At 47.3% G+C, this 21,606-nt stretch overlaps 1 protein-coding gene across 3 annotated transcripts in view; it reads right to left on the bottom strand.

Annotated features, from left to right (window-relative positions):
* LEMD1 (LEM domain containing 1) overlaps positions 1 to 18,308 on the bottom strand; it is a 30,319-nt gene extending 12,011 nt beyond the window's left edge. The window contains exons 1-6 of one of the 3 annotated variants that reach the window (XM_053209321.1): positions 18,172 to 18,308; positions 16,649 to 16,764; positions 15,913 to 16,032; positions 12,890 to 12,960; positions 11,966 to 12,120; positions 4,025 to 4,148 (exon numbers count right to left, since the gene is read on the bottom strand). In XM_053209321.1, the coding sequence (XP_053065296.1) occupies positions 4,040 to 4,148; positions 11,966 to 12,120; positions 12,890 to 12,960; positions 15,913 to 16,032; positions 16,649 to 16,730 (537 nt within the window). In that variant the 5' untranslated portion in view covers positions 16,731 to 16,764; positions 18,172 to 18,308 and the 3' untranslated portion in view covers positions 4,025 to 4,039. Of the gene's footprint in view, positions 1 to 4,024; positions 4,149 to 11,965; positions 12,121 to 12,889; positions 12,961 to 15,912; positions 16,033 to 16,648; positions 16,765 to 18,171 lie in introns of those variants that run through there. The other 2 variants (XM_027074867.2, XM_015069906.3) reach the window with 2 other exon arrangements.
* Between the last annotated feature and the right edge of the window lie 3,298 nt (positions 18,309 to 21,606).

Raw genomic sequence — 21,606 nt, 5'->3', positions numbered from 1 at the left:
CTACTAGGAGGTTAGCATTTTTATAGGGAGAATGTTAAATTACATTCCTTGTAAAGACAGCATTTAGTTCCCATTAGCATACGTTACAGGTAAGAACAAAGGGCTTATTAAGTAGTTATAGAATGTGCAATTTACTCTTCACTGTGACCCAACTAGAATATACAACTAGTGGGAATAGGGATGTTTTTCAATTAACTAAGAAATTATTATAGCGATGTTTAATGTCAGCTCTCCTAAAAACTTTACCTGCAACTCAACTGCACGCTTAATATATATTCCCTTTAATACATATTCCTTTGGCACACTGGGCCTTCTGATTGCAGCATTTGGGGTAGGCAATACACAGGCTAATTATAGGCTTACAAAGTATCTTATCAGCAATAACAGCAATGGAGACACAGAGAGTAAAAATCCTATTGAAGTCTTGGCACAAAAATATGGAAACAGACCTCAGAACAGGAAGCAAAAGGAGACCTGAAGCTTTCCTTACCTCTCTTCCCCTCTGTACTGTGTTCTGCACTGGTGGTAAGGCAGAGGGGACATAGACACAGACTGTCAGCATGTCCAGAGGCTAAAGAAATGGAGGTCAGGGGCTGTGCATGTAGAGGGGAGGTACTGAGGTGCTCGGTGGTTGAAGAATGGGAGGGGCAGGAGAGGGGACAGCATGGCGGCATTAGTGTGACCTGTGCCCTGTGTCCAAGGAAGAGAGACATGGCTGGCAAGTCTAGTGGTCAAGGAAGTGGTGATGGGGGTTATGCAGAACTGGTGGTGGCTGTTATGACGGGAGATTTGGTCACACTGAGAAAAATTTAAAAATTGAGCAAAAATGTAGATATAGGGGCACCTGGGAGGCACGGTCAGTTAAGTGCCCGACTCTTGATCTCAGCTCAGGTCATGATCTCAGGGTCATGAGTTCAGGCTCCACATGAGGCTCTGTGCTGGGCAGGAAGCCTACTTAAAAAAAATTTAGGGGCGCCTGGGTGGCTCAGTTGGTTGAGCATCCAGCTCTTGATTTCAGCTCAGGTCACTATCCCAGGGTCATGGGATCAAGTCCTGAGTTGAGCTCCATGCTGAGCATGGAGCCTGCTTGAGATTCTCTCTCTCTCTCTTTCTCTCTCTCTCTGCCCCTCTCCTGCACTGGTGTGTTCTCCCTCTCTCTCTCTAAAATACATTTTTTTAATGTAGAAATATTGAGGATAATGAAAGCCAGGTGTCTCACTGTCATAGAAAGGGGAAAGGTTATAAGGAACACTAAAATGTTGGATTGGAACTGGAGATCAACATGAACTCATGGCTTTTTAATTTAATATATATATATACACACACACACATATACACGTATATGTGTATATATATATATATATATACACATACATATGTGTATATATACGTATATACACATATATATGTATATGTGCGTGTATATGCATATATATACATATATGTATACATACAGAGAGAGATGAAAATAGTTTTAGATGTGTATGTGTATGTGTACATATATATACATTTATTTTTTAGCTCTATTCACTGAGAGGGCCTGGAAGCAATGACTCCCCAGTAGCAATGAGCTCCCTAAAGTCCTAGATTTTGGTTTCCAAATACCATCCTGCAGTAAAAGGAACCAAGGCTCCTTGGGCAGAAAAAGCACCAGAAGGGTCTGAAACATCTTGTGCCAGAGATTAAGAAAACCCTCAAGGAATAATGAGGACATGTTAAAAGGGCACAGTATCCATTTTGAAGGGGCTCCCACTAGCCAAATCTGGAACAATTTGAGCATTAAAATGATATCAACGAATACAACCTACTGAACAAAAAGGAATCAATGAGTCCATACTAATATATATGAATGAATGGATAAATGAGAAAGGGAGATCTTCCTTACAGTAGAATGTCAACTAGTTAAGTATAGAAGGAAGGATAGAAATAGAAAATCTTTGGGGCGCCTGGGGGGCTCAGTCAGTTAAGCACCGACTCTTGATTTCGGCTCAGGTCGTGATGTCACGGTTCATGAGATCATGGCCCACATTGAGCTCTGGGCTGACAGTGGGGAACCTGCTTGGGATTTCTTTCTCTTCTCTCTCTCTCTGCCTCTCCCCCTGGTCATTCCCTCTCTCTCTCTCTCTCTCTCTCTCTCTGTCTCTCTTTCTCTTCCAGAATAAAATATACATTAAAACAAAGGAACGGAAAATCTTTTTCTTTTTCTTTTTAATTTTTTAAAGTAATTTCTCTGCCCAATATGGGGCTTGAACTCATGACCCCAAGATCAAGAGTCCCATGACCTACCAAGTGAGCCAGCCAGGCACCCCTAGAAATAAAACATTTTAATGGGCCATCGTCATAATGGAAGTTGAATCAGGCAGTCATCACGGCTGCTAGGGCTATGGATGAGGTTTGATGAGGAACACTATGTTGGCGTCATTTCAGAATATTTCGCCACAAAATACGGTTCCGTTACAAAGGAAAAAATGATGGTCTTTTGGAGAAACCTGACAAACACCAACTTTTCCAGGTGATTAAGGTTACCCTCATCACTGGGGAACAGGGTGACATGTTCCCAGGAATGATGCTCCGGGAACAGCACAGCATCATGTCTGAGGAATTTCTGCCCAGAAAGCGAGGCCTCTATGAATAGTCAAAAGGAAAAATCAGACAGAAAAATCACCCTACAGAATGAAAGGCCTGTACTTTTTAAAAATAGTCAAGGGCATGAATGACGGGGAAAGATTGAGGCACGGCTCATCCAGACCGAAGGAGGCTGCAGAGAAGCCATGTGCATTTTTGGATTGCTCATGGATCGGAAAGCAAACGGGCATTTTTGGGACAACTGGTGAAATTTGAATGGGGTCTGAAGATTAGACAGTAGCATGGAATCAATGTGAATGTCCTTATATGGAGCATCACGTGGTGTTTACGTAGGAAAGTGTCCTTTGGGGGTGGGCGGAGACATGGCGGGAGCTAGTGGAGGGACTTCCTGTCTCCAGTTTGCTCTCAACCGGTTCAAGGACACGATGGCAGGGCGCGCGCGTGCACACACACGGAGCAAGTGTGGTAAAGCTAACACCCTGGACAATCTGGGTGAAAGCAATATGGGAGTTCTTTATACCTTGTATTAATCTCGCCACTGTCCCTACGTTTGAAGTTATTTCAAAATAAATTATTTTTCAATGTTTCAAAAGGCAGGGGAAGGATTAGCATAAGGTGAAGAAGCGGCCTAGGAGGGCACATATGACTTTTTTTTTTTTTAAGGTTGGTCTACCTCATTCAACACACTGCATTTACAGAGAGTAGTCTTTAATTCTATCTGTATATTTAATTATGTGAACATATCCGCAGGCACTCTGATATATCATTCTGCAGCACTTAGGAGTTCAATACTGAGGATTCGCTTGCCATTATATTATTTCTCATTAGGTATTTTGCTTTGTTTTGTGGATAATTAAATATCATGCTTTGTACATAGTATTGATAAGAGAGGCACCTGCGTGGCTCAGTCGGTTGAGTGTGCGATTTCGGCTCAGGTCATGACCTCGCAGTTTGTGAGTTCGAGCCCCGCGGCGGCTCTGTGCTGACAGCCCGGAGCCTGGAGCCTGCTTGGGAGTCTCTGTCTCCCTCTCTCTCTGCTCCTCCCCTCCTTGCACCCTCTCTCTCAAAATAAATAAATAAACATTCAAAAATAGTATTGATGAGAGTGGTTCTCATTGTACTTACATAGCTCCTCTCGCGTGCCATCAGTACTCTGTTTTATATATTGTAACTTAATCCTCGCAACGCTCTGCGAGGTTGAGTCCATTATTAATTATCCTGATGTGTAGGTGAGGAAACTGACAGGTCAAGTGTCTTGTCCAAGTCGGTGGCAGAGCTGGGATTTGAACCCAGGCCGTCTGGCTCTGGCGTCCGTATTTTGGATACACACACTTTTTGTCTCCCGAGCTCATTTTTAAGTTTCTTGGGGACGGGGACTGTGGCTCCTGTTACACCTCTTCTCTTCCTCAGAAAGGTCCAGCACAACGCCCAGTATAGATAAATAGTTGTTAACTCACAGGCTGAGACTCAGGGGTAGAAGTTCTCTTGCAACCATTCCCTGGGTGGTCATCAATTCACTGTGAGCTAAGTGTTGTCTCTCAGGAGAATACATTAAGGTATGTCTAAGATACAAAGGAGGTGGTACAGAACAGGAGGTCAGAGAGAGGGAGATCACCAACATCTGTGCACAACAAAGGCTCCCTTGGCTTCAGCCAACAAAGACTGAGTAACTCCCTCTCCCTCCCCGGGTATGCCTGCCATTGAATTCAATGCAGAGGATTCAAAGACAGGTTTTCACCCTCAGTGTTTTACACGCGAAGCAAAAGCTCTTAGGAGGAGGGTGGGAGTTGGGGCTGACTGAAAAGGCCGCTTGCGAGGCGCAGACTGAGGGAACACATTTTTAGAAGCTCCTAGTGGAATGTGTAGGCTAGGTGACAAGAGAGAAGAGAATCTTCCAGGCTGGGAGGACTGAGTGAACTGGGGTTCCGGCAGGAAAGAGCATGTTGTGTCTGGGAGGGAACAAGGAGATGCCCAAAGGGGCCAGGAGCTCTGGAAGCCTACCTCCCCGGGGTCAGCTGCCCTCTGGGTATCCAGTCCTTGAGTTAGTCTGTGCATGCCAACACCTTCACCCAAGGAAACGTGCCTGAGCCAGGGCGTCCATATGCCCCGGTTTGCCAGGACAGTCCTGTTTGACTCCTGGTATTCCCAAGTCCCTTCTGGAAGCGTCCCCTTTCATTCTCAAGAGCATCTTGTTGGGGTGTAAATGACATGGTCACCTTACTCAAAGGCCACTTCATGCAACGTGACATTGTAGATTATTCTGCCTCCCTAACACCGCAAATCCCATTTTCCCCTCTTTGGTAGAAGGGACTTAGAGCCTGTGTCACACACACGGGCTCTATTGCCTACTCTACCACTGGAAGCACTAGAAGGTGTGCCTGGAGTCCATCGGACAAAAAAAGTCCCCAGTTAAAAAAATATATATTGCCCTGGGGCGCCTGGGTGGCTCAGTCAGGTGAGCGTCCCACTTGGGCTTAGGTCATGATCTCACAGTCCCTGAGTTTGGGCCCCGTGTAGGGCTCTGTGCTGACAGCTTGGAGCCTGGAGCCTGCTTCAGATTCTGTGTCTCTCCCTCTCTCTCTCTGCCCCTCCCACTAATGTGTGCTCTCTCTCTCTCTCTCTCTCAAAAACAAACATTAAAAAAATTTTTTTAATTAGGAAAAAATTATTGGCCTGGGGTGCCTGGGTGGCTCAGTAGGTTGAGCGTCCGACTTGGGCTCAGGTCATGACCTCACAGTCCCTGAGTTCGAGCCCCCCATCGGGCTCTGTGCTGACAGCTCGGAGCCTGGAGCCTGCTTCGGATTCTGGGTCTCCCGCTCTCTCTGCTCCTCCCCGGCTCGCACGCTCTGTCTCAAAACTATTTATTAAAAAAATTTTTTTGAAACATTGGCCTGACTTTCTGAGTGGTCTTAACCACCAGAGCAGTGGCTGCATACATGATTTGATACAAGACACGCATACAGTATCACAAAGCTTCCAGAAGTTGACATAATCCAAATGTCAAAGTGGTTTGTATGCCACTGGAAGCCTAGGATGGGAGAGGAAAATAGGCGTTCATTTGTGTTTCAAAGAAATGCGGAAATACTACCTTTCCAGGTACTTAGAAGACTGTTAGGCACAGACCCCTGCTCTTCAGTAATTAAAGTCTATGGTGTTAGACAAGTATCTCAATAAACACACTTTTACCACCTTTTATGTGGAAATTTAAATGCTTATTTACATTTACTTTAGAATTTAAAGTTGAACAGATGTCTTGAGGCCCTTCTGAGACTCCAAGTGGCTTATATAAATCCTCTAGGGTCAAAAACATTTCATGCCATCACAGACTTTCTGCTTAATTCTATTGCCAATTCAAAATATTGATGTGGTTTTATTTCAGGTTTCTGTAGAGCAAGGACTGAAGGGCATTGGTCCCATCTGATGCATTTTAAATACTCTGGTTGTTTCCCCCCCCCCCCCACCCATGTCTTTGCCGGAATGATTACAAAGGGTTTGTGTGTGTGTGTGTGTGTGTGTGTGTGTGTGTGTGTAAATGAGGTTTTCTGAATGGAAAAGATTCCTTTGATGAACCATTTGGAAGATTTTAAAAATTCTTTTAGAAAACCTGATACGATATCAGAATTACTTCATCAAATTTGAGTTATGTTCAGATGGGAAGCTAAAGCTTATGACATACTACCAGAATATTTACTTGGCGTTTTCCTTTTCATTTGTTGAAATGCAGCAAGTAGTTTAAATATGAGACCAGGGGCACCTGGGTAGCTCAGTCAGGTGAGTGTCTGACTTCAGCTCAGGTCACGATCTCATGGTTTATGAGTTCGAGCCCTGCGTCGGACTCTGTGCTGACAGCTCAGAGCGAGGAGTCTGCTGCGGATTCTGTCTCTCTCTCTCTCTCTGCCCCTCCCCCACTCGTGCTCTGCCCCCCTCTCAAAAATTAAAATACTAAAAACATTAAAAAATTTTTTTAGAAGAATTACTAGACCATATTTGCAAACTAACCTATTTGTCACTAGAGCTGCCCTGGCAGACTTGATGAGGTGAGCTTCAGGCTCCTAGTTTGTGCAAGAGCCTGTGACAGCTATTGAAGGGGATAAATGGCAATTTTAAGGGGAGGCCCAGGCATGGCCTTTGAGATGGTCCTTAAACCATCACAGGATTTTAACCAGAACAAAAATGGCGGGGGTGGCGGGGGGCTAATAAGACATCAGATGAAGTTACGGGACCTTCATCGTGTGTGGTAAGTTTGCGTCTTGTTTCCAGGCACGATTCAGTCTCTGCTTGTAGATCTGAACTAGAGTTGAAAGGGCGGGCCTACGCCAGCCGACTCCATCTTGTTCTGTGTCCTTCACCTTGACCACACCTCCTCCCCTTGAGTAACCCCCCCCCTCACCTGCCTAACAGGACTCGACCCTTCCCCAGGACCCTTCCCCAGCCAATCGGCTGAGGCCATAGCCATTACCTCACCAACTGCCCCCAGGCCGCAATAAAACCTTTGTCCTTTTGAAACTCGCTCTCTTTCCCTGGTATCTCACCGCTGCGTCGGTGCAGGTAGGGGATTGAGCTCGAGCTAGCTCGAATAAAGGCTCTTTGCTTTTGCATCGGACTCGGCTCCCTAGTGGTCTTTGGGGATCACGAATTCTGGGCATAACATTTGGGGGCTCGTCCGGGATCCCCAAGAACCCCGAGGGACCCCGACCCGGAGAGCCTGACTGGCCACGGTTAGTGTCTGTTTGTTCTGTCTTTTCTGTGTGAGCTCATTTCTGGAATTCTGGTAGTGCCCGACGCGGTCTAAGTGGACGCACTGGAGGACCACGGGCCGGGAGTTTCGGAAGACGTTCCGATTCTCCCTTCTGGAGGGACGTGGAATCCCCTCAAAGGTCTGAGACGAGGCGGGTCGCTCCCGCTGGTCGGCGTGAGGCCGTCGTCTTTGGAGGGACGTGGAATCCCCTCATCGGTTTTGGAGGGACATGGAATCCCCTCAAAGGTCTAAGCTAGCTTGCAGTTTTGCTTCCATGGAGTTGGAAGACTTTCTAGGGGCCCTCTGTTTGTCTGTTTTTGTGTTTCTCTGTTTTGTTCTGTGGACTTGCTGGACGGACGTTATGGGACAGACTCAGACTACTCCTCTAAGTATTATGATTGATCACTTTAAGGATGTGAGGGGAAGAGCTAACAACCTCAGTGTGGAAGTCCGAAAGGGTCGGTTGCAGTTTTTTTGTTCTAGCGAGTGGCCAACTTTCAATGTCGGATGGCCACCAGAGGGGACCTTCGACCTCCCTACCATCCACCGAGTCAGGAGTATCATCTCTCAGCCTAAGGCGGGCCATCTTGATCAGCTCCCTTACATTGTCACTTGGCAGGACCTTGTAGAAGACCCACCCTCTTGGCTTAAGCCCTTCCTAACCCTGCTCCCTCCAGAGCCAAAACCCATTCTTGCTTTGCAGGAAACAGAGAAGAGGAAAAGTCTTACCCAGCCTTCAGCACCCCTCTACCCTGCCCTACAGGGGGGTACTGAAGAAGAATTAATTTTTCCTCCCCCGTATAACCCCTCTAGGATGCCGGAAGAACACCATCCTCCCCCTCCGGGGGAGGCAGACGCTGTTCGGAGAGCGGGAGGCGGAAACGCTCCAGGGGGAAGCCCGCCCTTTACCAGACAAAGGGCTCAGAGGGGGCAATCCGCCTCCGCCGCCGACTCCACTATTCTGCCCCTGCGAGCCACTGGACCCCCAGACGCGGAGGGGAATCAGTCCCATCACTATTGGCCTTTCGCCACTAGTGACCTCTACAATTGGAAAGCTCAGAATCCTAAGTTTTCCGAGAAACCGGCAGGGCTTATTGATTTATTAGACTCTGTTCTTTTTACCCATCAGCCCACGTGGGATGATTGCCAGCAGCTTTTGCAGGTCCTGTTCACGACTGAAGAAAGAGAAAGAATCCTCAGTGGGGCCCGAAAACTAGCTCCAGGCGCAGATGGGAATCCCACCACCAACCAGGCTCAGATAGATGCCTCCTTCCCCTTAACTCGGCCCCAGTGGGATTTCAACACGGCAGAAGGTAAGGAGAGGCTCCGGGTCTACCGCCAGACTCTAATGGGGGGGTCTCCGAATGGCTGCTAGAAAGCCAACCAATTTGGCCAAGGTAGGAAATGTACAACAGGGAAAAGATGAATCTCCGGCTGCCTTTTTAGAACGGATCATGGAGGCATTCCGTACCTACACCCCCATGGATCCAGAGGCTCCAGAAAGCAAGGCAGCTTTTCTCATGGCCTTTGTAAACCAATCGGCTATAGACATTAGGAGAAAATTACAGAAAATAGGTAGACTAGGAGAAAAAAGTCTGCAGGACTTACTGGTGGTAGCCGAAAAGGTATATAATAACCGGGAGCCTCCTGAGGACAAGCAGGCTCGCGCCATGGCAGCTGCCAGCAGTAAGCAGACTCGAGACCTGGCCAGAATACTACTAGCTACCACTGCTGACTTCCCCGAGGAACGAGACCGCCGTCTCCAGCAGCTGGCAGACGACACAAGAAAAGGTAAAAGTACCAAGGGGGGGGGGGGGGAACAGAGGCTGCAGAAGGATCAGTGCGCATACTGCAAGGAGATAGGGCATTGGGCCCGAGATTGTCCAAAAAGAGCCGGCGGAAAGGGAAACAAGACTGATCGAGTAAAAGTCCTAGAGCTGGATGAACTAAGTGATTAGGGGAGTCAGGGTTCGGACCCTCTCCCCGAACCCAGGGTAACTCTTAAAGTGGAGGGGGCCCCTATTGACTTCCTTGTCGACACCGGAGCACAACATTCGGTCCTCCGCATCCCACAAGGAAAACTAGCCAGCAAGAAGTCCTGGGTACAAGGGGCAACTGGTATGAGCCAGTATTCATGGACTACCCGAAGAACAGTAGATTTGGGAACGGGCCGGGTATCCCACTCCTTTATGGTAATACCAGAATGCCCCTACCCGCTGTTAGGATGGGACTTACTGACCAAGATTGGAGCTCAGATAACTTTCAGACAAGGGGGGCCTCAGGTCACCGAAGGCAAGGGCCACCCCATCCAGGTCCTGACCATGAAACTGGAGGATGAATACCTCCTCCACCAGGAGGCGCTCCCGAGAGAGGATAATATAGACAGATGGCTACGAGAATTCCCCTCGGTTTGGGCAGAGACAGGGGGGATGAGACCAGCCGCTCACAGGACCCCAGTCCTGGTAGAGCTCAAGCCAGGAGAGAGTCCGGTAAGGATCAAACAATACCCCATGTCTCAGGAGGCCCGGAAGGGGATCCAGCCACACATCCGGAGACTACGAAGCCTAGGGGTACTAGTTCCTTGCCAGTCTGCCTGGAACACCCCCTTACTGCCGGTCAAAAAGCCTCACACAAACGACTACCGACCGGTACAAGACCTCCGGGAAGTAAATAAGAGGGTTGCGGACATACACCCAACTGTTCCCAACCCATATACTCTCTTGAGCTCCTTAGCGCCCTCCAGGGTCTGGTATACTGTACTAGATTTAAAGGACGCCTTCTTCAGTCTGCCGTTGGCACCCCAGAGCCAACCCTTGTTCGCCTTCGAGTGGCATGATCCGGAGGAGGGCTACAGTGGGCAACTCACCTGGACACGGCTACCTCAGGGATTCAAAAATTCACCCACCATCTTCGACAAGGCTCTACACGAGGACCTGGTATTTACAGACACCTTCTCTGGCTGGGTGGAGGCCTACCCAACCAAGCATGAAATGGCTCAGACGGTGGCTAAGAAGCTACTAGAAGACATCTTACTCAGGTATGGTTTTCCTGCCATGGTAGGATCAGACAATGGACCAGCTTTTATCTCGCAGGTAACACAGGCAGTAGCCAAGGCGGTGGGGGCAAACTGGAAATTACATTATGCTTATAGGCCCCAGAGCTCAGGACAGGTAGAAAGAATGAATAGAACCCTAAAAGAGACCCTTACCAAATTAACCATGGAGACTGGCGGGGACTGGGTGACTCTCCTACCGTACACCCTTTACCGGGTTAGAAACACTCCTTACACTCTGGGTTTTACTCCCTACGAGATCATGTTTGGCAGGCCACCCCCTGTTATTCCCAGCCTTCGAGCTGAACTTATTGCTGAGTTTAAAGATCAAGAACTTTTTCTTTCCTTGAGCGGGCTCCAGAGGGCGCACGAGGACATTTGGCCGCGCCTCCGTGCCATCTACGAGGCTGGCCCGATCCCGACACCTCATCAGTACAGGCCAGGAGACTGGGTCTATGTCAAGAGGCACCACCGAGAGACTCTCGAGCCGCGCTGGAAGGGACCCTACATCGTGGTGTTGACAACCCCCACCGCTCTCAAGGTAGACGGCATCGCGACCTGGGTCCATCACACCCACGCTCAGCCAGCGGACCCCTCCTCGATCCGGAAGGACGTTGTCACGCGATGGGCCATCAGTCGGGACCAACACAACCCGCTCAAGCTCAAGCTACAGCGCATTTGACCTACCTAATATTGGTAACTCTGTTAACTCTGCTTGTCATTGCTCATGCTGCCGGGAGTCCCCACGCCCCCCAAAACATCACCTGGCAGATCATAGACACCAGCTCGGGGACAATACTTAATCAGACGTCCCCGAGCCACCCCAGGGACACTTGGTTCCCAGAACTTTGCGTAAACCTCCAAACTCTGTTCCCCTTGTCACCATAAATGCAGCCGGTCCCATGATTGGGTCCCTAAGCTACATGACAAGGGGGGAATGAAAGGGCGGGCCTACGCCAGCCGACTCCATCTTGTTCTGTGTCCTTCACCTTGACCACACCTCCTCCCCTTGAGTAACCCCCCCTTCACCTGCCTAACAGGACTTGACCCTTCCCCAGGACCCTTCCCCAGCCAATCGGCTGAGGCCATAGCCATTACCTCACCAACTGCCCCCAGGCCCCAATAAAACCTTTGTCCTTTTGAAACTCGCTCTCTTTCCCTGGTATCTCACCGCTGCGTCGGTGCAGGTAGGGGATTGAGCTCGAGCTAGCTCGAATAAAGGCTCTTTGCTTTTGCATAGGACTCGGCTCCCTAGTGGTCTTTGGGGATCACAAATTCTGGGCATAACAGAGTCAGGAAAGGCCAGAGGCCCAGGACACTTAGGAGGATATTACAATTGTTGAAATAAAATTAAAAAAAAAAAAAAAGTAATACCGTATAAGTTAGGATGTAGCAGAAAGAAAGGATGGATTTTCTTTTTTTTTTTTTCGCCCCTCCAGTAGGCTCCACGCCCAACGTGGGGCTTGAACTCAAGATGCTGAGATCAAGAGTCACGCGCATGCGCTCTACCTACTGAGCCAGCCAGGCACCCCTGGGGGCTGGATCTTTAAAACTCATAACTGAAATCCATAGGATTGGCAAGTGTTTACACGTGAGGGGCCATGGGGAGTGGGGGTTCCAAGATGACTCTTGAGGCTTTGAGCCTGGATGGGAAGGTGGTAAAACCATGAAGGTGAACAGAGGCCACAAATGCAGGTTTGGAGTCAACAGAAATGAGTTTGGTCCCCATGTCCCACGTGAGGAGCTGGGAAGTAGAGATAGCCGCGGGGGAGAAGCGTAAATACACTCATGTAACCTACGAAATGTTCATGATTATAAAATTTGTTGCGTGAATGCAGGACAGAGGAGGGATGAAAGGACAAGGAAGAGGAGGGGGCTTTCCAGGAAGTGGCTGGTTAGGCAGGCCTACGCCTCAGGGGAATGGGAGGCCAAGGGAAATGATGCGGAGCAGGAGGGGAGGGGAGCCTGCAGACCGATCTCATTTAGAGGCCAAAAGACGATCTCATTTAGAGGCCAAAAGACGAGTCAGAATGGACACAGAGGTACAGAACCAAGAACTGGGCGAGCATGGTGTTGTCACAATTGAAGGAGGCAGGCGTCTCTAAATACAGAGGGACCGTGGTCAGAGGACTGAGAACGAAGTCCCTGGAGTTGACATCTTGGAGTTCATTATATGAGCTAATTATGTGCCTCGTTCTAGCGCTTTCCCTGCACAGCCTTTCGCTTGACACCCACCCTGTGAGGTAGGCAGTGCTATTAATTTCACGAAGGGGCTGGAGGACTGTGCTACTGGGGGTGGGGGGTGGGGTGGGGGGGAGAGGGTCTTGAGCCAGAACATGGAAATAGTTTCACAAAACAGAAACCTGCATTCAAAGGAGACTCTTTAAGCGAGGATTCTACCCCGGTCACAGAATGTAGCGACTTGCTATTTCCTTTCTTAATACGTGCGAAGAGTGCTAGTTCCTGTATTTAATATATGGGTAAAAGTATTCATGCATTAGAATTGTACATACTTTTTTGGGTCCCTTGTGTTTTTCTGATGAGAGAAGGATATTTCCTTTCAAAATGATAGTAGTCTTAAGCTCTGGATCACGGGAAACAAAAGGAAAACAGGGCCATGAGGACATAGGAGCGAGCAAAGGAAATAAACACCAATCGTCGGGGTGAATTCTCTCAACTGTAGGGCAGAAGAATTTGGGGAGGGGAAGAAAATTCACTTTGCCCTTCTGAGGGAAAAGAGCGGCTCTGCGGTGGCCTTTGTGCGATGCGCTGAGGGCCCCCCCCCCCCGGGGACACGGCGGGGGCTCCTGACAGGAAGGCTGTCATACGTGTATGTCTCCGAGAAAAACACATTGCTGCGTGCAAGCTGGCTGCTCGTCTGGGCGGCTCTTTTCAGTCTAGTCAGTGCCCCTTCAAACCAGCTGCAAGCCTCATACATCCCTGAATATCAAGACAGGGCAGGAGGAGTTTCTCCTTCTGTGTCCAAAGAAGCCCCCCGCCCCCTTCTCCAGGAGGGAAGGCCAAATCTTTGCTAAAAGGCTTCAAAATCAGGGAAACTACCAGGGGAAGGAAAGGTGGTTGGTTGTTCATCAACCCTTGGCTTCAGCCCGCGGAGGAGCATTTTGATAAACCTGGAGCGATCGTGTGCCACTGCACGTTCAGCAGAGCCGTTGGAGGGGATTTTAAATGAGCTCTCCAACTCAAAAATATTTGGGAAGCTTGAAAAGAGGTGCAGTCGTTAAAGCTATGCCCCCTGGGGGCCAAAACAATGAGGGGCAACGAGGAAAATCAAACCTACCCAGGTTGTTTCGATAACCTAGTGCTTAGCCTCAGGTCGTCACTGCCCCCTGCCGCACACTCCCCTCAGCAACCCTGCCCGGGGATTAGGTGTTTCTGTGAAATGCCCAAGACGGAATCTCCCCGGGAACTTAGCAGTTCTGCATCATCCCCTTCATTTGAATGGCACCAGGGTCTATGAGGCTCCTCCAGTGAGGGAATTCAAATGTCTGATTCAGACCTGACCCGGAGAAGCAGTCATTTCGTACTTGACCTAATCACCATCCACTGACACAACAGAATTGCATTACAAGGGTAGGACTGAACCAGAGCTCCCACCTCTGACCGGATCGCCTGCAGTCGGCTAACAGCAGGTGGACACAGTCTACGAAGCAATGGCAAAGCTTACAAACCGAGGGGCTCGTTTTCTCCTCGCCTGGGCGTAAATGCCCCTCCGTGGAGGACTGCGTGCTGGGAACCAGGTGAGCTTGGCCTGAGGCCACCACCGCTTGGCTGTGCAGCTTTGACCTGCAGCGCTGGGCGGCTGTGAGCTGTGAGTACACAAGCCTTCCTTTCTGGAATCTCGCACCCTGGCACTGCATTTCATCAAAGGGCTGATGGAGTCCCTTCGGCTCCTGTCGAGGGCAGGAAACACAAGCAGTCCCAGGTTCAGGATAGGACTCGGAACACACTGCACATCCAGAAAGGGTCTGGGGTAGCCACTTGCCCTGCGGCTCCCTGGTGCTAACTGCCCCACTCTGGGGTCGGTGGGGTCCATCTCCAAGCCCTGCTCTTTCAGATGAGGCCAGCCATGCCGGACTTAGGGAAAACCTTTAGAACCTGCACCTCTTCCAGTACCAGGCATCAAGGGGATTTTTCCAAAGGCCCAGGCACTTATCTTATTTGTTAAACTATTCCATTTGAACTGTTTGAAATTGCCTTTTTTTTTTTTTTTGTAGATCAAACGTGGTCAAAAACACAATGTGCTCATCCTCGCGGTAGAAGTTGTGGAGAGCGTATAAGGCACGTGGTAGAAGGAGCACAACGATGAGAACCAGACCTGGATTCAAACCTCGGTTCTGTCACCCTCTTTCAACAAACATTTCCTGAATTCGTGCTATGTGCTTAGTACTATTAGTACTAAGCACTTAGTACTTCCAGGATCTGGACGTGCAGTGGTGACAGAGACAACGGACCTTGCTCTTCACGGCCCACTCTGGGGCTGCCTCCTAGCTATTTGATGTTGGGCCGGTCACTTGGCCTCTCTGGACTTCAGCTAGAAGCGTGGGGGTTGAATGAGATATTGCGCGTTAGAACAGAGATGCATTGGTGGCCTTCAGTACATGCTAGTTCTATTATTTGACTGTGGCTCATAGAGGACTCCTAATAACTCTTTATCGAATGAAACAGCCTTGGAGTTGATCGTAGGAGTCTTCAAGCCCACCCCCTACGATTTCAAGCCAGACGCCCCTACAGAAGAATGCTGCACATGGGGCAGGGGCCACTGGAATGGGAGCCCCGGGATCCCAGAGACCACAGCTCTCCACCTCCCCTGGGGCCCGGAAGAGACCAGCTGTGGTCAGCGCCTACGAAGTCAGGAAGGCAGTAGGCATAGGAATTCAGGAAGGTACAGTTGGCTTCATCTTTCTGAATGCATTTGAAATCATTTAATCCGACCAAATCATTGCCAAATGTATTGATTGAGGCAAAGCAGAGGTTGAGACCTCAAAGGAGACGAGAAAACTACCTGCAGGAACTTCTGGTTTTAGAAATCAAACCCACACGGGGCGCCTGGGTGGCTCAGTCGGTCAAGCGTCCGACTTCGGCTCAGGTCACCATCTCGCGGTCCGTGAGTTCGAGCCCCGCGTCGGGCTCTGGGCTGATGGCTCAGAGCCTGGAGCCTGCTTCCGATTCTGTGTCTCCCTCTCTCTCTGCCCCTCCCCCGTTCATGCTCTGTCTCTCTGTCTCAAAAATAAATAAACGTTAAAAAAAATTAAAAAAAAAAAAAAAGAAATCAAACCCAGATTTGGTTCTGGTTAATAAGAGGACAGTGCCTCCCCTCCGGCTTTCCACCTGTGGGGTCACTGGCATGGACAATGGAGTATTGGGTTCCTTTGGCAGCCCAGGGGCCTAGTCTCCAGGCTCCGTGTGAAAACGGGCCATATGGATATTTCACAGGCCACCCTGCCGCATAGATCATACCAGACAAGGTTCGAATAAGTACACAGTTGCTCTCTAACAGCGCAGCTTCCGACGGTACCTTTAGCGTCATCATCCTGAGCTCTGTCCAGCTCTCTGGGTCCATTCATCACAGGTGATACACTGGGAGGTGAGACCAAGAGTTGCACCAACTTTTTTTCATACGCTTTTCTGGTGGAAGCTGAAGAAGAATGCAGAGAACACAGTCAGTTCTGTTTGTGTATACGATCTCACTGCGTTCAAGGTCTTTCACAGAGAAGGCGCTTATTCTTGTCCCTTACGTTGTTGGTGAATCATGGCTTTTACAATCGGGTCGACCCCACAGCTGCTCTCCTTTCCTTCCACAAACACCTAAGGTGGGGCCTCTGTGGATTAGCCACGGAGGCAGGCATTGGACACATCCGAAAGTAAGACTGACAAAACCGTACATCTTATCTATGGGGAATATGAACAATAAATACACAAATAGCTAACATGGCGCACATACTAGAAATGAAACAAACAAACAAACAAAACCCCACCCAACAGGGTGATATCATCAAGAGTAACTTGTTTTTCCTTGTTGGAAAAAAACAATTCTTTTTCTCTGGCTCCCTATTTAGTGATCCATATGTAGCATCAGGACGTATTTATCACCTCTTCCCTGTTTATGGTTTTTTGTGTACAAAAATTTGTTTTGTATTTCCATTTTGAGGGCTTTTATTGCATATGTTCCTTCCATTGTAAATGATTTTAAATCTCTGGAGGTAGTGTGTAAGTGATAAACGACTAGTCTCTAATATTTGCTGCGTACGTACGTAATATCGGGCCAGGTGAATATCCAAGCTTATTAAGTTTGTTCTGTAATTCATAGTCACTCAGACACTTCACATCCACCATGGTGATAGATGTTTGGTCTCTCAGACAGTGGAATCTTTGAAAGAGGAAAACATTAAATTCATGAAGACAACTTCCAAATAAGCACGAAAACTTTACCAAAAGTCCGCAAAAGTGCTTCAACCCAATGTCTCCAGGCTTGGAGGCACAGAGGCAAGAAAGCAAAAATCACCGTTTTCCGCCATAAATCTCTCTTGGGTTCAATTGCCTCAATGCTAAGCTTTGGGTAGGTGTCACTTTCCCCAATGCCTTTGGGGTTCAATTATTTCTAACTTTGCTACTCAACTCATGTGAGAGAAGTCTTCTGCACAAAATGAGCAGAGGAACAAATGTTTCCATTCCTACTTAGGAACTCTGAGTAAGACTCACGCTCTGAGAAGATAAGAAGTTAATTAAATACGAAAGAGCTGAGAGAGATTTTTTTAGTGAGTTAAATAAAAGTTATTTATCCCTGCCCTCCTTTTGATGAGAGTACAGAGAGTCCAGAGCATTCAGTTCCTGCTAACAGTAGTAGTTTTCACACTTGTAATTTAACTCTGAACGTAACGAGATGGTAGTTTTTAATTAACCGTCAACAGACTTGGTAATTGCTGAATTGGCATTTGGAAAAAGTCAGCTATTCATTCTCTGGCACATAAATTGATTTATATAGGTTTACCCAAGTCTTGATTGGCTTTCCAGACCTACGCTAGCCTCAAGTTCAATCACGTTTATTCACTTGATCCCTTCATCCCCACCACCCCCCCCCCCCCGAAGGACCCCTCCACCTACTTAACAAAATCCTGAAAAAGATACGTCTGTCAAACCTTTTAACAGAGATTTATAATTTAGGAGCTTGTTTATTGTACCTCACTTCTATCATGTTTCCATGCTTTTTAATATTGCAGTGAAAATGACTCAAGACAATTACTCAGCACAAGAGGATCTGGACCAATTTTAAGTAATGACTTTGCCTTTATTGGTGATCAATCAATGTCCAATTAGGAAGAACATTGTATACAAGCTAGAAGAAGCTGTGAATTGTCATGTACATCAGGGTTGTCTGAGAATGCCTAGCTTTCCAGTTTTCCACTTTAAAACTATGCTTTTGACCAGAGTCACATTCTGGCACCACAGTAGGTGCTTCGTAAAAGGGAGTTTTCTTTTCTATGTGTTGGGGAAGCTGAATTAAAAATTTTGGCTACCAGTAAACAACCTAATATAGAAAGGAAAAGGACAATGCGCCCCAGACTTTTTTTTTTTTTTTTTACTAGACGCTAGCTTAGGCAGATCCTGTGACACTTGTTCCCAAGAACAGCTGTCTGTTGTTTCACCAACTTCCCCAAAATAACCTCCAAAAGAACCCTCATCAATTTCAAGTGACACTAGACAATTGCCTAGAGGGAACACACATATGGAAGAAAAATATTCAAATGGAATCCAACTGGATGATTAATTCACTTACCCCTTTACATGGTTGTCTAAAGTCTATGCAGTTGGGTTGGTTACTAAAGCCGGGTGAGTTTCACCCAAGGGTTTCTTTCTACTAGCAACCAACCCCTTTTTGCCTGTTAGATATCATGGTGATCATAATACAGACAGTGTGACATCAATCAACCCCATAGCAACAGACTGATATGGAAGTCAGATGATTAATTTAACCTAAGTTCAGACAGAAGGAGGCACTGGTTGATTTTATGGGCAGCCTGCCACGATGAAATGTCAAGAGATGCAGAGAAGTTATCATTATGTACAGGAAGTGAAGGGAAAGAGATACTACGGCACCAAACAGTGCCAGGAAACTGGGAAGATAAAGGAAATACCAGACAAACTCAGGTGCCAGGGTCATCATCAAAAGATCGACAGTAGTAGATGGGTGATTTGGCCATGTACTCTAGGGAAACTGAGAAAGTGGGAGAAGCTATATTAACTTGTCAAAGAATCCCTCATTTAAGAATGAGGAGATCCTTCAGACCATTAGCTTGAGTCTTTTTAAAAAGACCGCTGAGACTTTAAAACCAATTATGTAAGATGAAATGTAAGTACGGGAAAACACACTGTCTTAATTAAATGCCAGGGATGGGAGGGAGTCACCTGAAAGGGTTACACAGACAGCGAACCAGCCTGTCTGGAGTCAAATCCCGGCTTTGCCTCTTACCAGCGGGGTGACATCAGGTGAGATAAGTTACTAACCTCATTATATCTCCTTTGCCGCCTCTGTAATGGGGATGACAACAGACCCACCTTACAAGGTTGTTACTGGACGTCAAGGAGTGTACAATACACAAGAAATGTTTAGCACATAGTAAGCCCTGTCTAAATGTTTCCCATTGTTCTAATTATTCGTGAGCCATGTCCTCAAAGTTTCCACACCGAGTCCCTTGCTCAGGAGGCCTCATCCCATTTACACTCGCCCATGGGACTCTACCATTTCAACACCATCCGGATTCTGGGAAAAGATTAAGCAATTTTGCGTGTATTGTCAGGGAGGCTCATTGAATGATTCCAGGCTGTGGTTCTGAGGGCTACAGCTCCAGAGTTTCTGAATAGAGCATCAGTTTCCAAACAAACATGTAATGCAAACATTTGCCAACATCCAAACATTGGATTCGCCAAACAAAGACTTGGAAAATTGACACATTTGTTTCAATCAAAGCAAATAAATGATAGGCTTGGGTTATTAGGATGCATACGCATTTTGTTTACATTTCCGGGAATTGCTTTCGACAAAAAAGCAGCCAGCAGGTGGAACTGCTTCCATTTAAACAGACTATTAGGATGAAACAGGCATTTCTAGAATATTTTCTTAGACCTCTGCGGTTTCAAAGAAGCTAGGTTGACAAAGGATTCAATCAGATGATCTGATTGGGTTGAGCCTCCTATTATGCACAAACTATTCTGTCTGAAATTATTCCCCTGTAGATCCCACCCAGCATCTCCGTGATTCTATTCTCAGCATTATTCTGTTGAAGAAATCCTGTACTCTGCAGTATCTGGAAATACTCGGTTTTGATGGTTGCAGCACCCATTTCTCTTGGTTTTATCTGTGAAGTCCCGGGCATTAGCTTGTTTTTTTGTTTATTATTCCTCCCATGGCTGTAAAGATATTTTATTCCATTTCTTGAGGGAAACAAGTTTTAATTGCCAATTGACGAGGTATTCAACATGATAAGGTATCTAAACCCTGAGAGCTTCCTCTTTTCATTAAAATGTAGATCCAATTTCTTTTCCCTTAATGCCACATGCTGTTATTAAACTGAAATAACGGAAATAGTAAAAGCCAGATGTCACTTCGGTCTCAGGTTTGACGTGGGGCACAATTTCCTCTCCTCAAGTTTAATCTGCCGTTATTTACTAACCCCATCCTTTGGAAGAATGCACAATTTAAATGTAAATGCAATTTACATAGGGGAGCAGATAGATTTGCAGTTTCAATTGCCAATAACCATTTGCAAAGGGGGAAATCAACTAAAGCAAAGATCAGCAGCTGTCAGGCTGAAGTCTGCATCGCTTGCCATTATTCTAGACTTTCCTCCTGAAGACACCTGCCTCTGAGCCTCAGCTAGGCGGGCAGAAGGAAGTGGAGAACCGACGCATTTCCCCAGATATTTCAAACTGCATTTACTATTGACGAGGGGAGAAAAGAGGAAGTTTGGGTTTCAATGTGCAAATTCAATTGGCATCATCCTTGGAGTCATTAACTGAGTCATCTCTTTCAACAAATATTTATTGATCATCTCCTGTAGGACAGACAACATGCTTGGCCTAAATTAGAAAATGGTAGAGGGGCGCCTGGGTGGCTCCGTCAGCTGAGTGTCTGATTCTTGATTTCAGCTCAGGTCATGATCTCACGGTTGTGTGATCGAGCCCCGTGTTGGGCTCCGCGCTCAGTGTGGAGCCTGCTTAAGTCTCTCTCTCTCTCTCTCTCTGCCCCTCCCCTGCTCACTCTCAAAATAAATAAATAAATAAACAAACATTAAAAAAAGAGAAGCTGGTATAGGAGAATACAAAGATACAGCCCTTCATTTAAAGAGCTCATTGTCTCCTTCAAGAGAAACAGATGATTTCGAGAAAATAAGGTAAGCTGTTAACAGAGTGCTCCTGTAAACCCAGATTTGGAAGCCCTTAGGGTTGAAAGATTCATTTAGACTGAGACTTCCAGAATGATCGGTGGTTTGCCCTATAACAAGGGGGCTGAGGACAGCCTGTTCTAGGAGTGTGGTGATAGAAGAGACAAGAAGAAAATGAGTGGGGGGGGTGGCGGTAGGGGAGCAGACGGGTCAGGGCCAGCTTCTGAGCCGTGCTGAGGAGTTAACCCTTCACCTCTAGGCACATTTGGAAGTTTGTAAGTAGGACTTGGCAAGATTACATTTGTTGGACGCTGGCTGTAGGGTTCTGTGTTTTTGCATCCAATACAATTTAGGGTGGATTCGGAGTGGATGTGAGTTGATAGTGCAGAGTCTGGAGGCTATTGGGAGAATTGTTACAACAGTCCAGAAAAGAGTGGATTCAGACTTGGACCAGGCCAGTGTGGGGGAGGGAGGCAGAGGAAGTCACATGACTCATGAATGATTTAGGAGCTGGAAGAGCCAGGGCAGGGTGTCTCTTTGGATGTTTTGCCCCTTGACCTCACTCTTATGGGCACGAACTCCATCTCAATCTTTTGTCTCAGCCATGAGCCCACTTGGAGTTTGGTCTACACAGCACTGATGCTTTAATTATTCTGTATTCGTCTAGTCAGTGCTTGATTATCCACACTACTTGAAGGCAGCAGCGTTGCAGACAACCCATAACTCTTCTATTTGGCTTTGGAATTAATTGCACCTTTTAGAGCAAATTTGCCTTCCTAATTAATCTTTCTTAGGCTAATATTAAAATTAACTAAGGGACACCTGGGTGA

This window comes from Acinonyx jubatus, chromosome E4 (genome assembly GCF_027475565.1).
Source record: "Acinonyx jubatus isolate Ajub_Pintada_27869175 chromosome E4, VMU_Ajub_asm_v1.0, whole genome shotgun sequence".
NCBI classification, from domain to species: domain Eukaryota; kingdom Metazoa; phylum Chordata; class Mammalia; order Carnivora; family Felidae; genus Acinonyx; species Acinonyx jubatus.
The sequence above is the reverse complement of the archived record's forward strand: the minus strand, read 5'-3'. Positions and strand labels throughout refer to the sequence as shown.